General features: G+C 49.4%; 1 protein-coding gene and 1 non-coding gene across 6 annotated transcripts in view; both read right to left on the reverse strand.

The window, feature by feature from the left end:
- The window catches only part of SGSM1 (small G protein signaling modulator 1), a 144,695-nt gene extending 137,267 nt beyond the window's left edge, over positions 1-7,428 (reverse strand). For 4 of the 5 annotated variants that reach the window (XM_078768344.1, XM_078768342.1, XM_078768341.1 and 1 more), the window contains exons 1-2: positions 7,361-7,404; positions 5,445-5,491 (exon numbers count right to left, since the gene is read on the reverse strand). In XM_078768344.1, the coding sequence (XP_078624470.1) occupies positions 5,445-5,491; positions 7,361-7,376 (63 nt within the window). In that variant the 5' untranslated portion in view covers positions 7,377-7,404. Of the gene's footprint in view, positions 1-5,444; positions 5,492-7,360 lie in introns of all 5 variants that reach the window. The other variant, XM_078768343.1, reaches the window with a different exon arrangement.
- Positions 7,429-7,864: 436 nt separating this feature from the next.
- Positions 7,865-7,984, reverse strand: LOC137440049 (U5 spliceosomal RNA). The gene has a single exon (XR_010987040.2). It is a non-coding gene; the product is annotated as a U5 spliceosomal RNA (small nuclear RNA).
- Positions 7,985-19,929: the final 11,945 nt, after the last annotated feature.

Consider the following 19,929-nt stretch of genomic DNA (forward strand, 5'->3'; position numbering starts at 1 on the left):
AAATTACTGCAAAAACTAGATAGCTCTGCATTAAACTACTGCAAAAACTAGATAGCACTGCATCAAACTACTGCAAGAACTAGATAGCACTGCATTAAACTACTGCAAAAACTAGATAGCACTGCATGAAACTACTGCAAAAACTAGATAGCACTGCATTAAACGACTGCAAAAACTAGATAGCACTGCATTAAACTACTGCAAGAACTAGATAGCACTGCATTAAACTACTGCAAGAACTAGATAGCACTGCATTAAACTAATGCAAGAACTAGATAGCACTGAATTATACTACTGCAAGAACTAGATAGCGCTGCATTAAACTACTGCAAAAACTAGATAGCGCTGCATTAAATTACTGCAAAAACTAGATAGCGCTGCATTAAACTACTGCAAAAACTAGATAGCACTGCATTAAACTACTGCAAAAACTAGATAGTGCTGCATTAAACGACTGCAAGAACGATATAGGAGTGTGTTAAACTACTGCAAAAACTAGATAGCACTGCATTAAACTACTGCAAGAACGATATAGGAGTGTGTTAAACTACTGCAAAAACTAGATAGCACTGCATTATACTACTGCAGGAACTAGATAGCGCTGCATTAAACTACTGCAAAAACTAGATAGCACTGCATTAAACTACTGCAAAAACTAGATAGCACTGCATTAAATTACTGCAAAAACTAGATAGCACTGCATTAAACTACTGCAAGAACTAGATAGCACTGCATTAAATTACTGCAAGAACTAGATAGCACTGCATTATACTACTGCAAGAAGTAGATAGTGCTGCATTAAACTACTGCAAGAACTACATAGCACTGCGTTAAACTACTGCAAAAACTAGATAGCACTGCATTAAACTACTGCAAAAACTAGATAGCACTGCATTAAACTACTGCAAAAAATAGATAGCGCTGCATAAAACTACTGCAAGAACTAGATAGCACTGCATTAAACTGCTGCAAGAACTAGATAGCACTGCATTAAACTAATGCAAGAACTAGATAGCACTGAATTATACTACTGCAAGAAATAGATAGCGCTGCATTAAACTACTGCAAAAACTAGATAGCGCTGCATTAAATTACTGCAAAAACTAGATAGCGCTGCATTAAATTACTGCAAAAACTAGATAGCGCTGCATTAAACGACTGCAAAAACTAGATAGCACTGCGTTAAACTACTGCAAAAACTAGATAGTGCTGCATTAAACTACTGCAAGAACTAGATAGGAGTGCGTTAAACTACTGCAAAAACTAGATAGCACTGCATTAAACTACTGCAAAAACTAGATAGCGCTGCATTAAACTACTGCAAGAACTAGATAGCACTGCGTTAAACTACTGCAAAAACTAGAGAGCACTGCATTATACTACTGCAAGAACTAGATAGCGCTGCATTAAACTACTGCAAAAACTAGATAGCACTGCATTAAACTACTGCAAAAACTAGATCGTGCTACATTAAATTACTGCAAAAACTAGATAGCACTGCATTAAACTACTGCAAGAACTAGATAGCACTGCATTAAATTACTGCAAGAACTAGATAGCACTGCATTAAACTACTGCAAAAACTAGATATCACTACGTAAAACTACTGCAAGAACTAGATAGCACTGCATTAAATTACTGCAAGAACTAGATAGCACTGCGTTAAACTACTGCAAAAACTAGATAGTACTGCATTACATTACTGCAAAAACTAGATAGCACTGCATTGAACTACTGCAAGAACTAGATAGCACTGCATTATACTACTGCAAGAACTAGATAGCGCTGCATTAAACAACTGCAAAAACTAGATATCACTGCGTAAAACTACTGCAAGAACTAGATAGCGCTGCATTAAACTACTGCAAAAACTAGATAGCACTGCATTAAACTACTGCAAAAACTAGATAGCACTGCGATAAACTACTGCAAAAACTAGATAGCGCTGCATTATACTACTGCAAAAACTAGATAGCGCTGCATTATACTACTGCAAGAACTAGATAGTACTTTTTTTTTTTTTGTATACTGAATCGAGGCTCGTGAAACAGCTGACATTTACTTCACAAACAAATCAACCAGACAAACAAAATATATAAAAAGAGGGAGCGGAAGACAAGAGAATGGGAAGCACGCAAACACTTGAGAGCACACAACATTTAAGAGCAGGGAGATGTGTGGGAAGGAGAGGGCTTGGGGGGAGGAGACGTGGGAAGGGGGGGGGGGGGGGGAATTAGATAGCACTGCGTTAAACTACTGCAAAAACTAGATAGCGCTGCATTATACTACTGCAAGAACTAGATAGTACTGCGTTAAACTACTGCAAAAACTAGATAGCGCTGCATTATACTACTGCAAGAACTAGATAGTACTGCGTTAAACTACTGCAAAAACTAGATAGCGCTGCATTATACTACTGCAAGAACTAGATAGCGCTGCATTAAACTACTGCAAAATCTATATCGCACTGCCCAACTCATTCATTACCCAACCTACAACGAAGGTTTTGGAAGTTATGTTTTCACCCCTGTCTGTTTGTCTGTGAAGAGGATATCTCAAAAGGTTGTGGATGAATTCGGCTGAAATTTGGTGGACAGATTTGGTATGTGACAAGGACGAAATTATTAGATTTTGGTTAAGATCCGGATCTGATCTGATAATTTTTAAAGTGATTTTTCACCATTGAGAGATAGGGCCAAAAAACGATATAGCAGTATATCTCAAAAAGTTGTGGATGGATTTGGACGAAACTTGGTGGAGAGGTTGGGGGTGTTACAAGGAAGAATCGTTTCAATTTCGGTGAAGATCCGAATCCGGATCCAGATCCGATAATTTTTAATTTTTTCAAAAGTGATTCTTATTCTTCACCATTGAGTGATTGCGCCAATAACGTTGTGTAGCACAATATATCAAAAAAGTTGTGGACGACTTGTTACAAAACTTGGTGGATGAGTTGGGTAGGTGACAAGAACAGGCCGATTAGATTTTGATTCAGGTCCGAATCCAGATCCGACCAGTTTGTGGGATACAAAACGTAAAGTGGTCAGCCTGGTGGAGGTATGCTCTCTACCGTGTGTGGTGGAGGTATGCTCTCTACCGAGTGCCGTTGTGTTCCGGTTTTGTCATAACTCGTCCACAACTTTTTGAAATATCACGGTAAATATCGTTTTTGGCCCCATCTCTCAATGGTGAAGAATCACTTTGAAATTAAAAACTTATTGTATCCGGATCCAGATCTTCATCAAAATCTAATAAATTCATCCTTGTCTCACACCCAACCTATCCATCAAATTCCATCCCAATCCTTCCACAACTTTTTGAGATATCCTGCTCATAGACAAACAAACAGGGATGAAAACAACCTCCATGCACCTTGGGCGAGGTAAACTAGACCTTCCACTCCCAACTTTCCACCTACAGTACTTGATGCTGTTCATTACGTGCATCAAAACAGGTGAGTCAATCAAACTTAGAACCTCTTCCTCTTCCATTGTATTTAAGTGACTCATTACACAATGCAATGACATAATGGATCTGCCAATAATAAAAACATACTTCGGTGAATCATTTTATTTTGAAAATAGTATATTTAAACGAAATTCTGGTGTGATATGGGAAGGAAGGGGGAGCTGGGGAAGTGGGGGTGACATCATCCAAAACATAGACAATGGTTACCCAAAACCTCAACCCGTGTCCCTCCAACCCCACCTGGATATTAACAATTAGCAGCAGAACATAAGTAGAAGCTTAATTACAAGTGATCCCAGAACACGACACGAGACACACTCCAGACGATGCATGTTCATCGTTATTCTCCATTAGTAAAGTAACCAGGCCTTTATGGAGCCCTCGTACGCATTCCCAGAATAAAGGCAGAAAGGAACAGCCCTCATCCCTCATGTGCAGCTTCCTCACCCCCATGTGTCCTCCTCCCCCTCCTCCCCTTATACTCTACTATTGGTGTTTAACCCTCTTCCATTCTGATACGAGCCTCGATCAAAAAAATGACAAAAGTGGGCAGCAGTGCATCCTGTGGATTGTACTACATCCCGGATGGACAACTATCCAAGATGGACAACTATCCAGGATGGACAACAATCCAGGATGGACAACTATCCAGGATGGACAACTATCCAGGATGGACAACTATCCAGGATGGACAACTATCCAGGATGGACAACAATCCAGGATGGACAACTATCCAGGATGGACAACTATCCAGGATGGACAACTATCCAGGATGGACAACAATCCAGGATGGACAACAATCCAGGATGGACAACTATCCAGGATGGACAACTATCCAGGATGGACAACAATCCAGGATGGACAACTATCCAGGATGGACAACAATCCAGGATGGACAACAATCTAGGATGGACAACTATCCAGGATGGACAACAATCTAGGATGGACAACTATCCAGGATGGACAACTATCCAGAGGATGGACAACAATCCAGAGGATGGACAACTATCCAGGATGGACAACTATCCAGGATGGACAACTATCCAGGATGGACAACAATCCAGGATGGACAACAATCCAGGATGGACAACTATCCAGGATGGACAACAATCCAGGATGGACAACTATCCAGGATGGACAACAATCCAGGATGGACAACTATCCAGGATGGACAACAATCCAGGATGGACAACAATCTAGGATGGACAACTATCCAGGATGGACAACAATCTAGGATGGACAACTATCCAGGATGGACAACTATCCAGAGGATGGACAACTATGCAGAGGATGGACAACTATCCAGGATGGACAACAATCCAGGATGGACAACTATCCAGGATGGACAACAATCCAGGATGGACAACAATCCAGGATGGACAACTATCCAGGATGGACAACAATCCAGGATGGACAACAATCTAGGATGGACAACAATCCAGGATGGACAACTATCCAGGATGGACAACAATCCAGAGGATGGACAACAATCCAGAGGATGGACAACAATCCAGAGGATGGACAACAATCCAGGATGGACAACTATCCAGAGGAATGGGCAACTATCCAGAGGATGGACAACTATCCAGAGGATGGACAACAATCCAGGATGGACAACTATCCAGAGGATGGACAACTATCCAGAGGATGGACAACAATCCATAGGATGGACAACAATCCAGGATGGACAACTATCCAGAGGATGGACAACAATCCAGAGGATGGACAACAACCCATGGGCTGCGTATAATTAGAACTTCGTATCTTTTAAACAATGATCCAACACAGGTTTACATGAATAGACAAGGACATGAGCAGACACTGGACAAACACATGTGGTGTAATGTGGGATTTGAACCCGACTTCCCTGGATTTGGAAGAGCTGCGGGCGAAGCACACAGAAACAACCAAGAGAAGGGAATGTTCAAAAAGATAAAAATCGATGTAACCATGTCTACATTCTCTCAAGTCCCCACCTCCTTCTTCACTGCACGGAGCAAGCGCTGCTTCATCTCGTGTCCGTCTGTTTGAGAAGGAAAACGTGAGCTGAACGTCTTAAACAGAACACATCTTCCATCATACGACACGTCCTCGTAAAATTAAATAAACAATTCACAAAACCTTCAAAATGTTCCCGTCATGGAACAAAAATAAAAACAACATCGACAACGTCGTCGCCCGAAACGTGTCAACACCTCCAACGTCACTCACGAAACGTCACACACGGAACGTCAACGTCACCCATGAAGCGTAAACGTTACCCATATGGAACATCAATGTCACCTACGGAACGTCAACGTCACCCATACGGAACATAAACGTCACCTACGGAACGTCAACGCCACCCATACGGAACATAAACGTCACCTACGGAACGTCAACGCCACCCATACGGAACATAAACGTCACCTACGGAACGTCAACATCACCCATATGGAACATAAACGTCACCTACGGAACGTCAACGCCACCCATACGGAACATCAACGTCACCTACGGAACGCCAACGCCACCCATACGGAACATAAACGTCACCTACGGAACGTCAACGCCACCCATACGGAACATCAACGTCACCTACGGAGCGTCAACATCACCCATATGGAACATCAACGTCACCCACGGAATGTCAACATCATCCATATGGAACATCGTCACCAATGAACGTCAATGTCACCCATACAGAACATAAACGTCACCTACGGAACGTCAACTTCACCTACGGAACATCGTCACCCATATGGAACATCAACGTCACCCACGGAACGTCAACGTCACCCGTGAAAGGTCAACGTTACCCATATGGAACATCAATGTCACCTACGGAACGTCAACGTCACCTACGGAACGTCAACGTCACCCATATGGAACATCAACGTCACCTACAGAGCGTCAACATCACCCATATGGAACATCAACGTCACCCACGGAATGTCAACGTCACCCATACGGAACATAAACGTCACCCATACGGAACATAAACGTCACCCACGGAACGTCAACGTCACCCATATGGAACATCAACGTCACCTACGGAGCGTCAACATCACCCATATGGAACATCAACGTCACCCACGGAACGTCAACATCACCCATACGGAACATAAACGTCACCCACGGAACGTCAACGTCACCCATACGGAACATCAACGTCACCTATGAACGTCAATGTCACCCATACAGAACATAAACGTCACCTACGGAACGTCGACGTCACCCATATGGAACATCGTCACCCATGGAACGTCAACATCACCCATATGGAACATCAACGTCACCCATATGGAACGTCAACGTCACCCATATGAAACAACGGCACCTATGGAACGTCAACGTCACCCACGAAACGTCGTCACCCATATGGAACATCAATGTCACCCACGAAACGTCAACGTTACCCATGGAACGTCAACGTCACCCATATGAAACATCAACGGCACCTATGGAACATTGGCACCCACGAAACGTCGTCACCCATATGAAACATCAACGTCACCCATGGAACGTCAACGTCACCCATGGAACGTCAACGTCACCCATATGAAACGTCACCCAGAAAACGTCGTCACCCACATAACGTCAACGTCGAACGCATTATCCGCACAAATTTGACGTCTTGTCATCATCCATCTAAGCGTGTCCGACGTTCGCATGCCGTGCTGACGTAATAATCGAAGCGGCACGCAGTCGCCCGAGAGCTATTAGAATATTCTCGCCGGTATTAAGCTATTATTATTAACCATGATCGCCACAGAAAAAAATAATAATAAAAAGGAAACAGCTGAATAAAACATGAACAGAAAAAAAAACTGCGACACGGTCCGTGAGCGACACGAGCTCGGACAAATGTGTCCAGGCCAGTCTGTTCGTCCATAGGAGGGACGGAAAGCACCTGGAGCCGCCGCCATCTCCTCGCTCGGTCCGTCCGCTCTGTCCCGTCCGGATCCCTCCTCACGCTTTGTCCACGCCCCCTAGCTCCTCCTCTTCTTCAACGCTAAACTGATTTCCGAGGCTGTTCAAAACCGCGGAATAATGTCCGGAACGATTAAATCTGGACAATTAGATCGTTCAAGCCGAGAACGTCAATTCAGCAGAATTGTGAAATAGTGTTGATTCATCATCATCGAGATCGATCGGGCTGTTTGCCCGAGGATGATCATTTTATGGATCGATTTCACATATGGTACATTTTATGAATTATTGTGCCAATTTTAAAATGTACCAGGTGCAGACAGACAAATATCCGGATTTGGGTGGACAAAGGTCAGTATGCAGACAAAAGTCCACCAAGTTTGTCCGAAACCGTCACAACTTTGACATTTCCTGTTCATAGACAGAAGGGACAACACCAAAGGTCGCCAAACCTTCTCGCGTGTTCTGCTTTTTATTTATATATCGCCCGATAAACTCAGGGCGTCAAAAACTATTCAGAGTTCAGACTCGTGAACGTTTCTCTCCACGGAAATCTTTAGTAAAAGGCGAAAGATTTATACGAATCGAAGAGAAACCAGAGTACGAATCGCTCGTCTTAGTCTCATCCTTTTATAAACAAGTAACACATTAACATTAATGGTGATTTTTTTACAATAATCTCAGATCGAGGTTTTCACTTTGTTCTCACATTTATAATATAATAACATATAATATTTCGTCAGTAATTTCCACATTTAAGTTAAAGTTGTCTTCATTTCACGATTATATTTTCCAAATGAACGCCTTCCTTAATGCATATTCAAGTCAAGCAGCCAATCACAGCGCATATCGTCGTGACGTCATTTCAAAAAATCTTGGTTCAATTTACTTACAATTCTTACAAAAGGAAAAATCATTTTAAAAAACTATACTTTTATACAACAACAACAACAACGACATGCATTTTAAGGCCATTTTCCCTGCGAGAGCGGGGGTTAGCCTTGCGGTCCCCATGACAATCTTCTCCATTTTGCCCTATTTTCTGCTTCTCTCCTTGTTAACCCCCTTGCCCGCATTTATTCTTCCACCATCTTTAGCCAAGTCTTTCTCGGTCTTCCCCGTCCTCTACTTCCTTCTACATTAACTTCCATCACTCTTCTCAACCAGTCACTTTCATCCTTCCTCAATACATGACCAAACCACCACCTGTTCCTCTTCACAGCATCAATCACAGCCTCAATTCCCATCATTTTTCGCAATTCATCATTTGTCTTCCTCTCTCTCAACGATACTCCGCACATCCATCGAACCATTCGCATTTCCACCCTTTCCAACCTTCGTTGCTGCGCTACGTTCATTACCCATGTCTCGCTCCCATAAATCATAACACTTCTCACACATGCAGCATACACCTTTCCCTTCAGCTTCAACGACACTCCCCTCCTCATCAGCACGCCACTCAATTCCCGAAACTTCTTCCATGCACATCTCACTCTAGCAACCGTTGCCGAGTCTGATCCACCTTCTCCATTCAGCATGTCTCCGAGGTAGCAAAATGTTTTCACACCTTCCAGCTTCACGCCGTCTCCAAGATCCAACTCAACATTTCCTCCATCTGCAGCTCCCTCTGTGCACACCTTACATTTGAATGTAGCTGCCACACTGGTTAATGACCCTCTCAAACCACTACATTTTTGATGAACCCACTCAGCGCACATTGTACATTGAATGGAGTTCACTCCGACACCCTTCCTGCACACAGCACACGGCCACTTCCCAGTTCTTTCCACCTCACCACATGCTTTACCACTTGCCATCACCTTCGTCTTTCCGATATTCACCTTCAGACCTTTTGTCTCCATACATTCCTTCCACTTGTTCATCTTTTCCTTCAGTCCACCCATACTTTCCGCAATCAACACCAGATCATCTGCATACAACAACTCCCACGGTAAACCCTCCTTTACGTTCTGAGCCAGCACCTCCATCACAGCTACAAATAGTAGTGGACTTAGTACCGACCCCTGATGCACTCCCACCTTCACCTCAAACTCACCACTGTTCCCGTCCTTCGTCCTTGCAGCTGTGCGCGCTCTTTTGTACATTGCCATCACTACTCTGATCAACCATTCCTCCACTCCTAACTTCCTCAATGCCCATGTCAATACTTTGCATGGTACCCTATCGAATGCTTTCTCCAGATCAACAAACCCAAGAAACAACTTCTTCCTCTTCTCCATGTACTTCTCCTGCAACTGCCTCACAATAAAAAGCGCGTCTGTCGTTCCTCTTCCTGGAATAAATCCAAACTGCATTTCGTCGATCTTCACTTTCTTCCTTATCCTCCTCTCCAACACCCTTTCCAATACCTCCATTCCATGCTCCAATAACTTTATCGCTCGGTACGAGCCACACTCCAGAGGGTCACCTTTCCCCTTGTATAGAGGGACGAGGGTACTCAGTTCCCAATCCACTGGAATGCGGCCTTCTTTCACCACCAGATTACAGATCTCTGTCATTCTCTTCACACCCCAACTTCCTGCTGCCTTCAACATATCTCCCACAACTCCCGTCGGCCCTCCCGCTTTTCTACACTTCATTGCTTTTTCGCTTCCTCAACTTCCTTCTCAGTTATCTTCTCTGCCGGTCCTAAAACTGGGTTACTCTCTATGTTGCCATCCCATTCATTCTCTGCATTCAACAGCATTTCCATACATCTCTTCCGTCTTCCTTTAATTCCATCTGGGTCCACAACGATTTGTCCCACTTCATCCTTCAAGCAACTCACCCCCATCACATCACACCTCTCTTTCGCTATCTGCTTTACAATCCTGAATACCGCTCTCTGACCCTCTTCCAAATCCAAGCGTTCTCCGAACATTTTCCTCCATGCCTCCTGCGCCTTTGCTACCTCTTTCTTTGCAGCCTTCCTGGCTGCCTTATAACTTTCATGCTCTGCTGTTTCTGCTCCCGTACCCTTCGCCTTCTGCCACTCCTTGAACTTCTTCTTCTTCTCGTCAATCCTCTTTCCAACTTCATCATCCCACCACCATGTTTCCGAGTGCCTCGGTGGTCCTTTTGTCCATCCACATACCTCACCAACGGCTCCCAACAGACTAGCTTTCATTGACATCCAACCACTTTCAAGCTCAACCACATCATCCTCGACCCTACTCAGCCTCTCTTTTAATGCCTCCCTTACTGTCACCTCTTTCAACCTCCACACCTTTATTATCGGTTGGTACTTCACCCGCCGAGCTCTCCTCGCACCTTTCACCCTTATGTCGCAGACAACCAAGGGGTGCTGTGAAACAGCCTCCTCCCCCGGGATCACCTTTGTGTCCCGGAGGTGCCACCTATCTCGCCTACGCACCATCGGGTAGTCAACGGTTGCCGTCGACCCACCTGACGTGTATGTAACAAGCTTATTATCCTCTTTCTGGAACTGAGTATTACAAATCAACAAATCAGCTCCATCAGCAAACTCCAAAATCCTTTCACCTTCTCCATTTCTCACATCATATCCGTAACCCCCATGAACTCCCTCAAAACCATCCATACTCCTTCCCACATGTCCATTTAGGTCTCCTCCTATCACAACAACTTCCTCATCTTTCACGTTTTCCATCAGCTTCTCTATCGCACACCAGAACTTGTCCTTCTCTTCATCGCTCCGATCAACCTGCGGAGCATATCCCGAGATGACGTTCACCAAGAGCTTTCCAATCATCATTTTCACCATCATCAACCTATCACTCACTCTAGTCACACTCACCACACTGTCTACAAACTCCTCAGAAAACAGGACACCAACACCATTCACGCCCTCCGGGCACCCTTGCCACACAAACTTGTATTTATGTCCCTGCCTACCCTTCACCATTCTCACACAACTTTCCTTCCATCTCGTCTCTTGCACACAACATATGTCCACTCTTCTTCTGACCAATACTTCCAACACTTCTCTTGATCTCCCTGTCATTGTCCCTACATTCCATGTCCCAAACCTCAGAAACCGATCTCCACTTCGGGCTGCACCCTGCCCATATGTAGTTGCAACTGTCATGGTTCTCTTTTTGGGGTAATGTTTTTTATGGCCGGATGCCCTTCCTGACGCCAACCCTCTTCGTCGTCTCTTACGACACGCAGGGATACGGTGTACCTATTCTAATCCAGGGTACACACTGGGAAACGTTTAAAACATGGAAATTCTGGGGGGGGGGGGGGGGGGCGTCAGCATCACTGCTGCGGATTAAACATATTCCAACAATATCCAAACAGAACCATGATAACCATGAAAAACAATCTGGGAAAAGTCTCCAAGCGAGAACGTGGATTTGAGAAGGAAGGAGCAGAGGTGGAAGAAAAACGAGATATAGGGGGCGGGGCACAAGCCGCGGGGGGGGGGGGGCATCACGGCTGCGGGGGCCCCATCAGCACCACGCCACGTTTGCCCGGTCAGCACCACGGCGGCCCGGTCAGCACCACACCACGTTTGTCTGGCCAGCACCACGGCGACCCGGTCTTAATATACTTTAATATAATTATTTAATTATATTGTCTGTTTGTTTGAATGCTATTAATTAAATTTCTCTATTCATGAACGCCAAACTGGGTGGCGTAATGGTTAGAGCATCTGTTAAGGATTTGTGATGGGGAGGATTAGAACTTAGGGTGGGGTCTGTGGGGAAGGGTGGGGTCTGTGGGGAAGGGTGGGGTCTGTGGGGAAGGGTGGGTACTTCGGGTGGGGAAGGGATTGAAGCTTGAGGATTGCGGTGTTCGAGGGGATTGGAGGGAGGGAGGGTGAGGAAAGGATGGACAGGAAGGGAGGGAAGGACGGAGGAAGGGAAGGGATGGAGGGGGGGACGTATAGTTGAGAATTGAAGTCATATTACGTTGCCCGGATATATATATATATATGAAGGAGCTCGGGCTCCCACATCGATCGGAAGAATGGACGCGACAAAAAGCTGGAATTCGTCCGAGTTGCTTTATTCAAACAAAACACTCAGGTACTCTGAAAAGCCCGTTTATCGGGCAGCAATATATATACACACATTATCCCGGAGCGTTTGCCCAGGAAAGGCGAGAGGGGGCGTGGCCCAGCGTCCTGGCACGTTATTTATTTATTTTTTTTATTTTTTTTTGTATACAAGATCGAGGCTCGTGAAAGAGCGAACATTAATCACACAGAAAGACAAATCGACACATAAAACATATAACATCGGGAGCGGTAGACAAGATGGGGAGAGAAGGGGAAGGACACAAACACAACATTTGAGAGCAGGGACCGAGAGACATGGAGACATCGAGAGATCTGAGAGAGGGCGCGGGCTTTGGGGGAGGGGCATGGGAAGGGGGCGGTGGGAGAGGTATAAAACATATGGACACTGCCAGGACTTCCAGGAAAGAAGTTGGAATTTCAAACAAGGTGGATCTGGGGTGAATTAGCGGGGGTAGAAAAGCTCAAGGTTTTGGATGGGGGAAGATAAGAGATGGTGGTGAACAGCTGTTTTAAAGACGTGGAGGGAGGGGTGGGATTGAAGGGAGTGAGGGAGTTTGTTCCAGAGGCGGGAGAAAAGAGGAATGAAAGAGTGAAGGTGAGCAGAGAGCCGATATTTCGGCAGTTTAACCATCAGAGGGTTGCTGGCAGATCTTGTGCGACCTGTAGGAATATTTGGGGGACAGAGCACAGAGAGAGCTGGGGGTGCAAGGCCGGAGAGGAGTCGGTAGAAGACAGAAAGACCACCTACCTGCCTGCGGTGAGTGAGTGAAAGGTCCTCAGAGATAGCTTCATCGCGGGAGATTCCAATAATTCTGAAAGCTTTGGTTTCAACAGCGTGAAGCCGAGCTAGGTGTGAGGCAGGAGCACCGGCCCATAGGGGAGAACAGTATTCCATTGAGCTGCGGATGAAAGCCTTGTATGTGGTGAGGAGCTCAGGTGTGCCGAGGAAGGACTTCGCACGACGGAGGATGCCCAGTCGGCGACTGGCTTTGGAGGCCAGCTTGGAAATGTGGTTTTCCCAAGAAAGATCATGGCAGATAGTGAGACCCAAAAGCTTGAGCGACAGAACTTCTTGGAGAGGATTGTTGAGAAAGTAGATGGGAGGGTTGTCCAGTCGATCTTTTCGGAGAGACATAGTAAGAGTGTGAGATTTGTCAGGATTGAAAGACATGTTCCACTTGTTTGACCAGTCTGTGATTTTGTCCAAGTCTTCAGAGAGTGAGGAGGCTGCAGACTGCCGATCTGAGGGAAGAGGAATGGAGCGGCAGAGAGTGGAGTCATCAGCAAAGAGATAGAGAGGATTTTCAAGAGAGTCAGAGAGATCATTGATGAAGACCAGAAAAAGCACGGGGCCCAGAACACTGCCTTGGGGAACTCCAGCCTGAACAGGAAGAGGAGATGAGAGAAACCCATTCAGGGCCACACGTTGACGACGACTAGAGAGGAAGTCCGCCAGCCATGCGTGGAGATTTCCATGGATACCAAAGGAGGAGAGTTTGGTGAGCAGAGCGGGGTGCCAGACCGTGTCGAAGGCACGTGATATGTCGAGGGAGACAGCTCTAATTTCCTGTTTGGCATTGAGGACCTCCATCCATTGTTGAGACAGCAGAAGCAGCATGTCCAGAGTAGAGTGACCTGGTCTGAAACCAAATTGATGATCAGAGATCAAGCCATTGGAGAAGAGGAAAGATTTCATATCCGAAGCAATGATGGATTCCATGACTTTGCTGATAATTGGGAGAAGGCTGATTGGTCTGTAGTTGCTAGGATCTGTTTTTGCACCTTTTTTGTGCAAAGCGGTGATGTTGGCTGATTTCCAAGCAGATGACAGTTGACCTTGAACAAAAGAGAGGGTGAAGAGAACAGAGAGAGGGTGAGATAGAGCGGCAGAGCAGGATTTTAGGACCCGTGGGCTGATGCCGTCGGGTCCAGTTGCAGAATCAGAGTCGAGGGTTGACAGAAACTTTTCCACCTTGTCAGGAGGAAAGGACACGGAGTCCAGGAGCAGCAGGGTACGACTGGGTATGGTGGGTACAGAGAGGGATGGGTTTGGGACACAAGATTTAGAGGCAAACACAGAGTTGAGGCATTCAGCTTTTTCACGTGCGGAGTCAGCTGTGTAGCCGTTTGAGGTAAGGGAGGGGATGGAGGGGGCACAAACACCAGAAACGGATTTGACCAGACGCCACCAGGATTTGGAAGAGGGAGACAGATAAGAGAGTTCGGTCTTGAGAACGGAGAGATATTGTTTCCTGGCTCTCCTGAGGGTGGACACACACTTGTTTCGGGCTTTGTGAAAGGAAATGAGATTTCCTTCCGTTGGATTTGCTTTCCAGGAGACGAAGGCAAGTTGTTTCTGGGCAACAGCCTCACCACAAGATTCCGTGTACCATGGACGGGAGGAAGGGTATGACAACTGAAGACGAGATGGGATAAATCTGTGCATGAGAGAGAGCAATTTACTTTGGAAGAATTCCCAGGATGAGTTGATGTCAGAGGTGGTAGACTTGCCGACCGAGGCCTGGCAAGTTGAGCGCGGGCCTGCCCGGGCGTCCTGGACGAGCCCGGCATGGTGATCGCTCCGCATCCTTGATAGGTGCAAGGCGATTGTGAAAACCCAGCGGTAGCCGCTACACACGTCCCCCCAGAATCGACTTGCACCGGCAAGGTCAATTTGAGGGGGGTCCTGATGACCTGGCCGAAGCGACCCCTGGCGGGTCGTGGGGGGGGGGGGGGTCCGGTGTGGTGGTGGGTGGTCGAGTGGGGGGCACCGTGCGTGGACGGGGGGCGGCCTCGCCGTGGCGGAAGGGCCACCCATGGTGGTTGGTCGACGTCCACGTGCGCCGGCTTGAGGCGGTCCACCGCAATCCGGTCCGACCTGCCGCCGATGTCGATGACGAACGACTTGTCGTCCCGTCGCAGGACCTGGAAGGGCCCGTCGTACGGCGGCCGGAGTGGCCCCCGATGTGCGTCGTGACGCACAAAAACATACTCCGCTATGCGAAGTGCTGGGTGGACGTAGGACTGGGGGTCACCGTGGTGGGATGTTGGCACGGGGTCAAACCGTCGGGCGGCCTCCTGGAGGTCCGAGCGCTGGTGAGCTGCGGACCAGGGACTGGTAGCGTCGGGCACGAATCCGCCCGGGACGCGTAGCGCCTGGCCGTAGACAAGCTCGGCGGTGGATGCCTGGAGGTCCTCCTTGGGGGCCGTGCGGAGGCCCAAAAGGACCCACGGCAGCCGGTCGGCCCATCCGCCGTCTTGAAGGCCGGCCATGAGCGCGGCCTTCATGGAGCGGTGGAATCGCTCGCACAACCCGTTTGCTTGGGGGTGGTAGGCCGTAGTATGGTGGAGCTTGACCCCCAGGTTGCGGGCGACTGCGCCCCACAGCTCGGAGGTGAACTGTGGTCCACGGTCTGACGAGATGTACGCCGGTGCGCCGAAGCGGGCGACCCAGGTGGCGATGAAAGCCTGCGCCACGTCGGCAGTGGTGGTGGAGACGAGGGGAACGGCCTCCGGCCACCTGGTGGTCCTGTCCACCATGGTGAGCAGGTGTGTGAACCCCCGTGATGGGGGGAGGGGGCCCACCAGATCCACGTTGACGTGGTCGAAACGTCGTTCGGGCATGGTGAAAGGTGCCAGCGGGGCCTGGGTGTGTCGGTGGACCTTGGCCCGTTGGCAGGATGTGCAGGTGCTGGTCCAATCGCGGACGTCCCAACGAAGGCCGTGCCAGACGAATCACGCCGACACCAGCTTCTGGGAAGCTTTCCGGCCCGGGTGGGAAAGGCCGTGGAGGGAGGCGAAGATGCGGCGTTGCCAGGTGACGGGCACGATCGGGGCGAGGCTGGCCTTGGGAGACGTCGCAGAGCAGGACAGTGTCCGCGAAGGGGATGTCGGCCAGGCGGAGGCCCGTGTCCGCCGCCCGGAGGGCTTGCACCATGGTGTCGGCGGTTTGGTCCGCCGCCATAAGCGCGAAGTCCACACCCAGGTGGACCGCGTTCGCGCTGGCCCGAGAAAGACAGTCGGCCACGGCGTTGTTTTTGCTGGTGACATGCCGGATGTCCGTGGTAAACTCCGACATGGCAGAGAGGTGGCGCTGTTGGCGGGCCGACCACGGCTCCGTGACCTTGGCCATTGCGTAAACCAACGGCTTGTGGTCGACGAACGCCGTGAAAGGTCGGCCCTCCAGGAGGTGGCGGAAATGGCGGACGGCCAGGTGTAGACCGAGGAGCTCACTGTCAAACGTGCTGTATTTGAGCTCGTTCGGCCGGAGCTGCCGGCTGAAAAAAGCGAGTGGCTGCCAAACCCCGTTCACCCATTGCTCATGTTCGGCGCCCACCGCGTAGTCGGAGGCATCCGTGGTGAGGGCGATGGGAGCGTTGAGCACCGGGTGAGCGAGCAGTGTTGCGTCGGCGAGGGCCCGCTTTGAGCTTTGGAAGGCCGCGTCCATTGCTGCGGACCAGGCGATGTCGTGCTTGGCCGGCTTGCCCCGGAGGGCTTCGTAGAGGGGCCGCATGAGTTGAGCAGCGCGGGGCACAAAGCGGTGATAAAAATTCACCATTCCCAGGAATTCCTGCAGGGCCTTTATGGTGTGGGGACGCGGAAATGTGGTGATGGCCTCGACCTTGGTTGGCAGCGGCACGGCCCCGTTCTTGGTGATGTGGTGGCCCAAAAAATCAACGGCCGTCGTGCCGAAGTGGCATTTGGCCGGGTTGACGATGAGGCCGTGCTCGCTGAGGTGCCCGAACAGTGTTCGGAGGTGGAGGAGGTGCTCGGCCCGGGACGTGCTGGCAACGAGGATGTCGTCCAGGTAAACGAAAAGGCACGGCAGGTCACGAAGCACGCCGTCCATCAAGCACTGGAACGCCTGAGCCACGTTCTTGAGACCAAACGGCATCCGTAAGAATTCGAATAAGCCGAACGGCGTGATGACTGCCGTTTTAGGGACGTCGGCCGCCCTGACAGGTACCTGGTGATATCCCCGTATGAGATCAATTTTCGAAAAAATGACCCGTCCCGCCAGACGGGCGGAGAAATCTTGGATGTGCGGGATCGGATACCTGTCGGGGGTGGTAGCGTCGTTAAGGCGGCGGTAGTCGCCACATGGGTGCCAGCCGCCCCCTGGCTTTGGGAAGATGTGTAGTGGCGAAGCCCACGCGCTATCGGAGCGCCGCACGATGCCGAGGTGTTCTAAAGCGTTGAACTCGGCTTTGGCCACGGCGAGCTTGGCTGGGTCGAGGCGGCGGGCTCTGGCGTAGACCGGCGGGCCCGTGGTTGGTATGTGGTGCTCGATCCCATGCCGTACCGCGACGGCCGAAAACGTCGGCCGCGTGAGGGCCGGGAACTCCGTGAGCAGGCGAGCAAACTCGTTCGCCGCCGGGAGGGCGCATGCCAGCTCGGTCGGCGCGGAGCTGCTCAATGTGCATACCATGGAGCTGAAGGTTTCGGCGTTGATTAAACGACGCCGTTGGACGTCCACCAGCAGTCCGTGTGCGCATAGGAAGTCAGCGCCTAGCAGAGCCATGGGCACGTTTGCAGTTACAAACGTCCAAGCAAAGCGTTGGCCGCCGAAGCAGAGGGTGACGTTGCGCGCGCCGAAGGTGCGGATGGCTGATCCGTTGGCCGCAACCAAGGAGGGGCCGCAAACCACGGACTGCCTGTCCTGGTCAGAGGCGGGTATGACGCTCAGTTGGGCGCCGGTGTTGCACAGGAAGCGCCGTCCGGACGCTTTATCCGTGATGAACAGTAAGTTGCCCATGTGGCCGGCGCTCATTGCTGGTAATGAACGCCAGCCCGGCCGTTTCCCGGCCTGCCGAAGGTGCACGGGGGTCGGCATGTCCAGGCCTTCTGTCCGAACCTGGCATGATAGTAACACAACGCTTGGTCAGGTGGAGGCCCCTGTCGTCGTGCTGGAGGTGGTCGGCTCGGTGTAGCGGCCGCCAATTGCGTCGGCAGTTCGGTCGTCGACCGTGCAGGGTGCTCGGGCGCCATGGGTGTTGCGTCGGACGGCGGTGGGCCCCAGGTCGCTGCTGCGATGTGCTGGCCTGCGGCGGAGATCTTGTCGGCTTCCCTGGCAAGGGCACGGGGATCCGTGATCGTCGTGCTTGCCAGGGCGAGGCGTACCGGGCTAGGCAGCTGACGGAGGAACAGCTCCCGGAACAGGAATGCCGGAGAGTGCTCGCCGAGCAGCGAAAGCATGTAGTCCATTCGCTCGGAAGGGCGCGTGTCGCCGAGCTCGGGCAGGTCGAGCAGGCGCCGTGCACGTTCCGCCGATGGGAGGGCGAAAGCGTCGAGGAGAAGCTTTTTAATCGCGCCGTATTTGTCAGCGGCTGGCGGGCTCTCGAGGAGGCTCAGGGCGCGGGCCGCGGTGGCTGAACCGAGCGCTGCTACCACATGGTGGAAGCGGGTGTCGTCGGCTGTGATGCCTCGCAGGGCGAACAGGGAGTCCGCCTGTGCGAACCAAACCGCCGCGTGAGCCTCCCAGAAGGTAGGCAGTTTAAGGGCCACTGCCGTGTCCATGTCGGTAGGTCACCAATGAAGGAGATCGGGCTCCCACGTCGATCGGAAGAATGGACGCGACAAAAAGCTGGAATTCGTCCGAGTGGCTTTATTCAAACAAAACACTCAGGTACTCTGAAAAGCCCGTTTATCGGGCAGCAATATATATACACACATTATCCCGGAGCGTTTGCCCAGGAAAGGCGAGAGGGGGCGTGGCCGAGCGTCCTGGCTGCGGCCTGGCAAGTTGAGGGCGAGCCTGCCCGGGCGTCCTGGACGAGCCCGGCATGGTGATCGCTCCGCGTCCTTGATAGGTGCAAGGCGATTGTGAAAACCCAGCGGTAGCCGCTACATATAGATATATATATATATATGTATATATATATATATATATATATATATATATATATATATATATATATATATACATATATATATATATATACAGTATAGATATATATATATATATATATATATATATATATATATATATATATATATATATATATATATATATATATATATTGTTGTGGATATGAGGACTGTATATTTTTTGATTGTGTGCTGTACTATTGTGATTATTGTTTATTCTGTGCCTCCTGCCTCCGGAGCTGTGTAAAGACCAAAAGGGCGTCCCATAGTCCACAAGCATACACGTCAGCCAAGTAATAGAATATACCTGTTGATAGTTATCTCTTATTCTGTGTTTTAGGGTAAGGCTGTGTCTCCCATTAATTGAAGTACTCCATTGCACCAGTGAAAGAGATAGATTCCCTTCCATTCCCATCACCAATTACCTCCGATCCAATTGCCGCCATTGGCCACGAGGCAGGGTTGGGGAAGAAAGGCGTGTCTCCACCTCGTCATAGAGGGGGAGGAGTGAACCAGCCCCGCTCGACCAACCATGAGCCAGGGGTTTGGCTACAGAGGGCGGAGGAAGAGCGGTCGGGGAGGTTCGCAAAGGTTGAGGGGCGGGGGCCTATATAACCCAAGGCAGGGGTGTGGCCAAAGGAGATGAGTTTTTACCGGCAGACACAAGGGAGCCCAAG

Source organism: Myxine glutinosa, chromosome 14 (assembly GCF_964187855.1).
Source record: "Myxine glutinosa chromosome 14, kmMyxGlut1.1, whole genome shotgun sequence".
NCBI classification, from domain to species: domain Eukaryota; kingdom Metazoa; phylum Chordata; class Myxini; order Myxiniformes; family Myxinidae; genus Myxine; species Myxine glutinosa.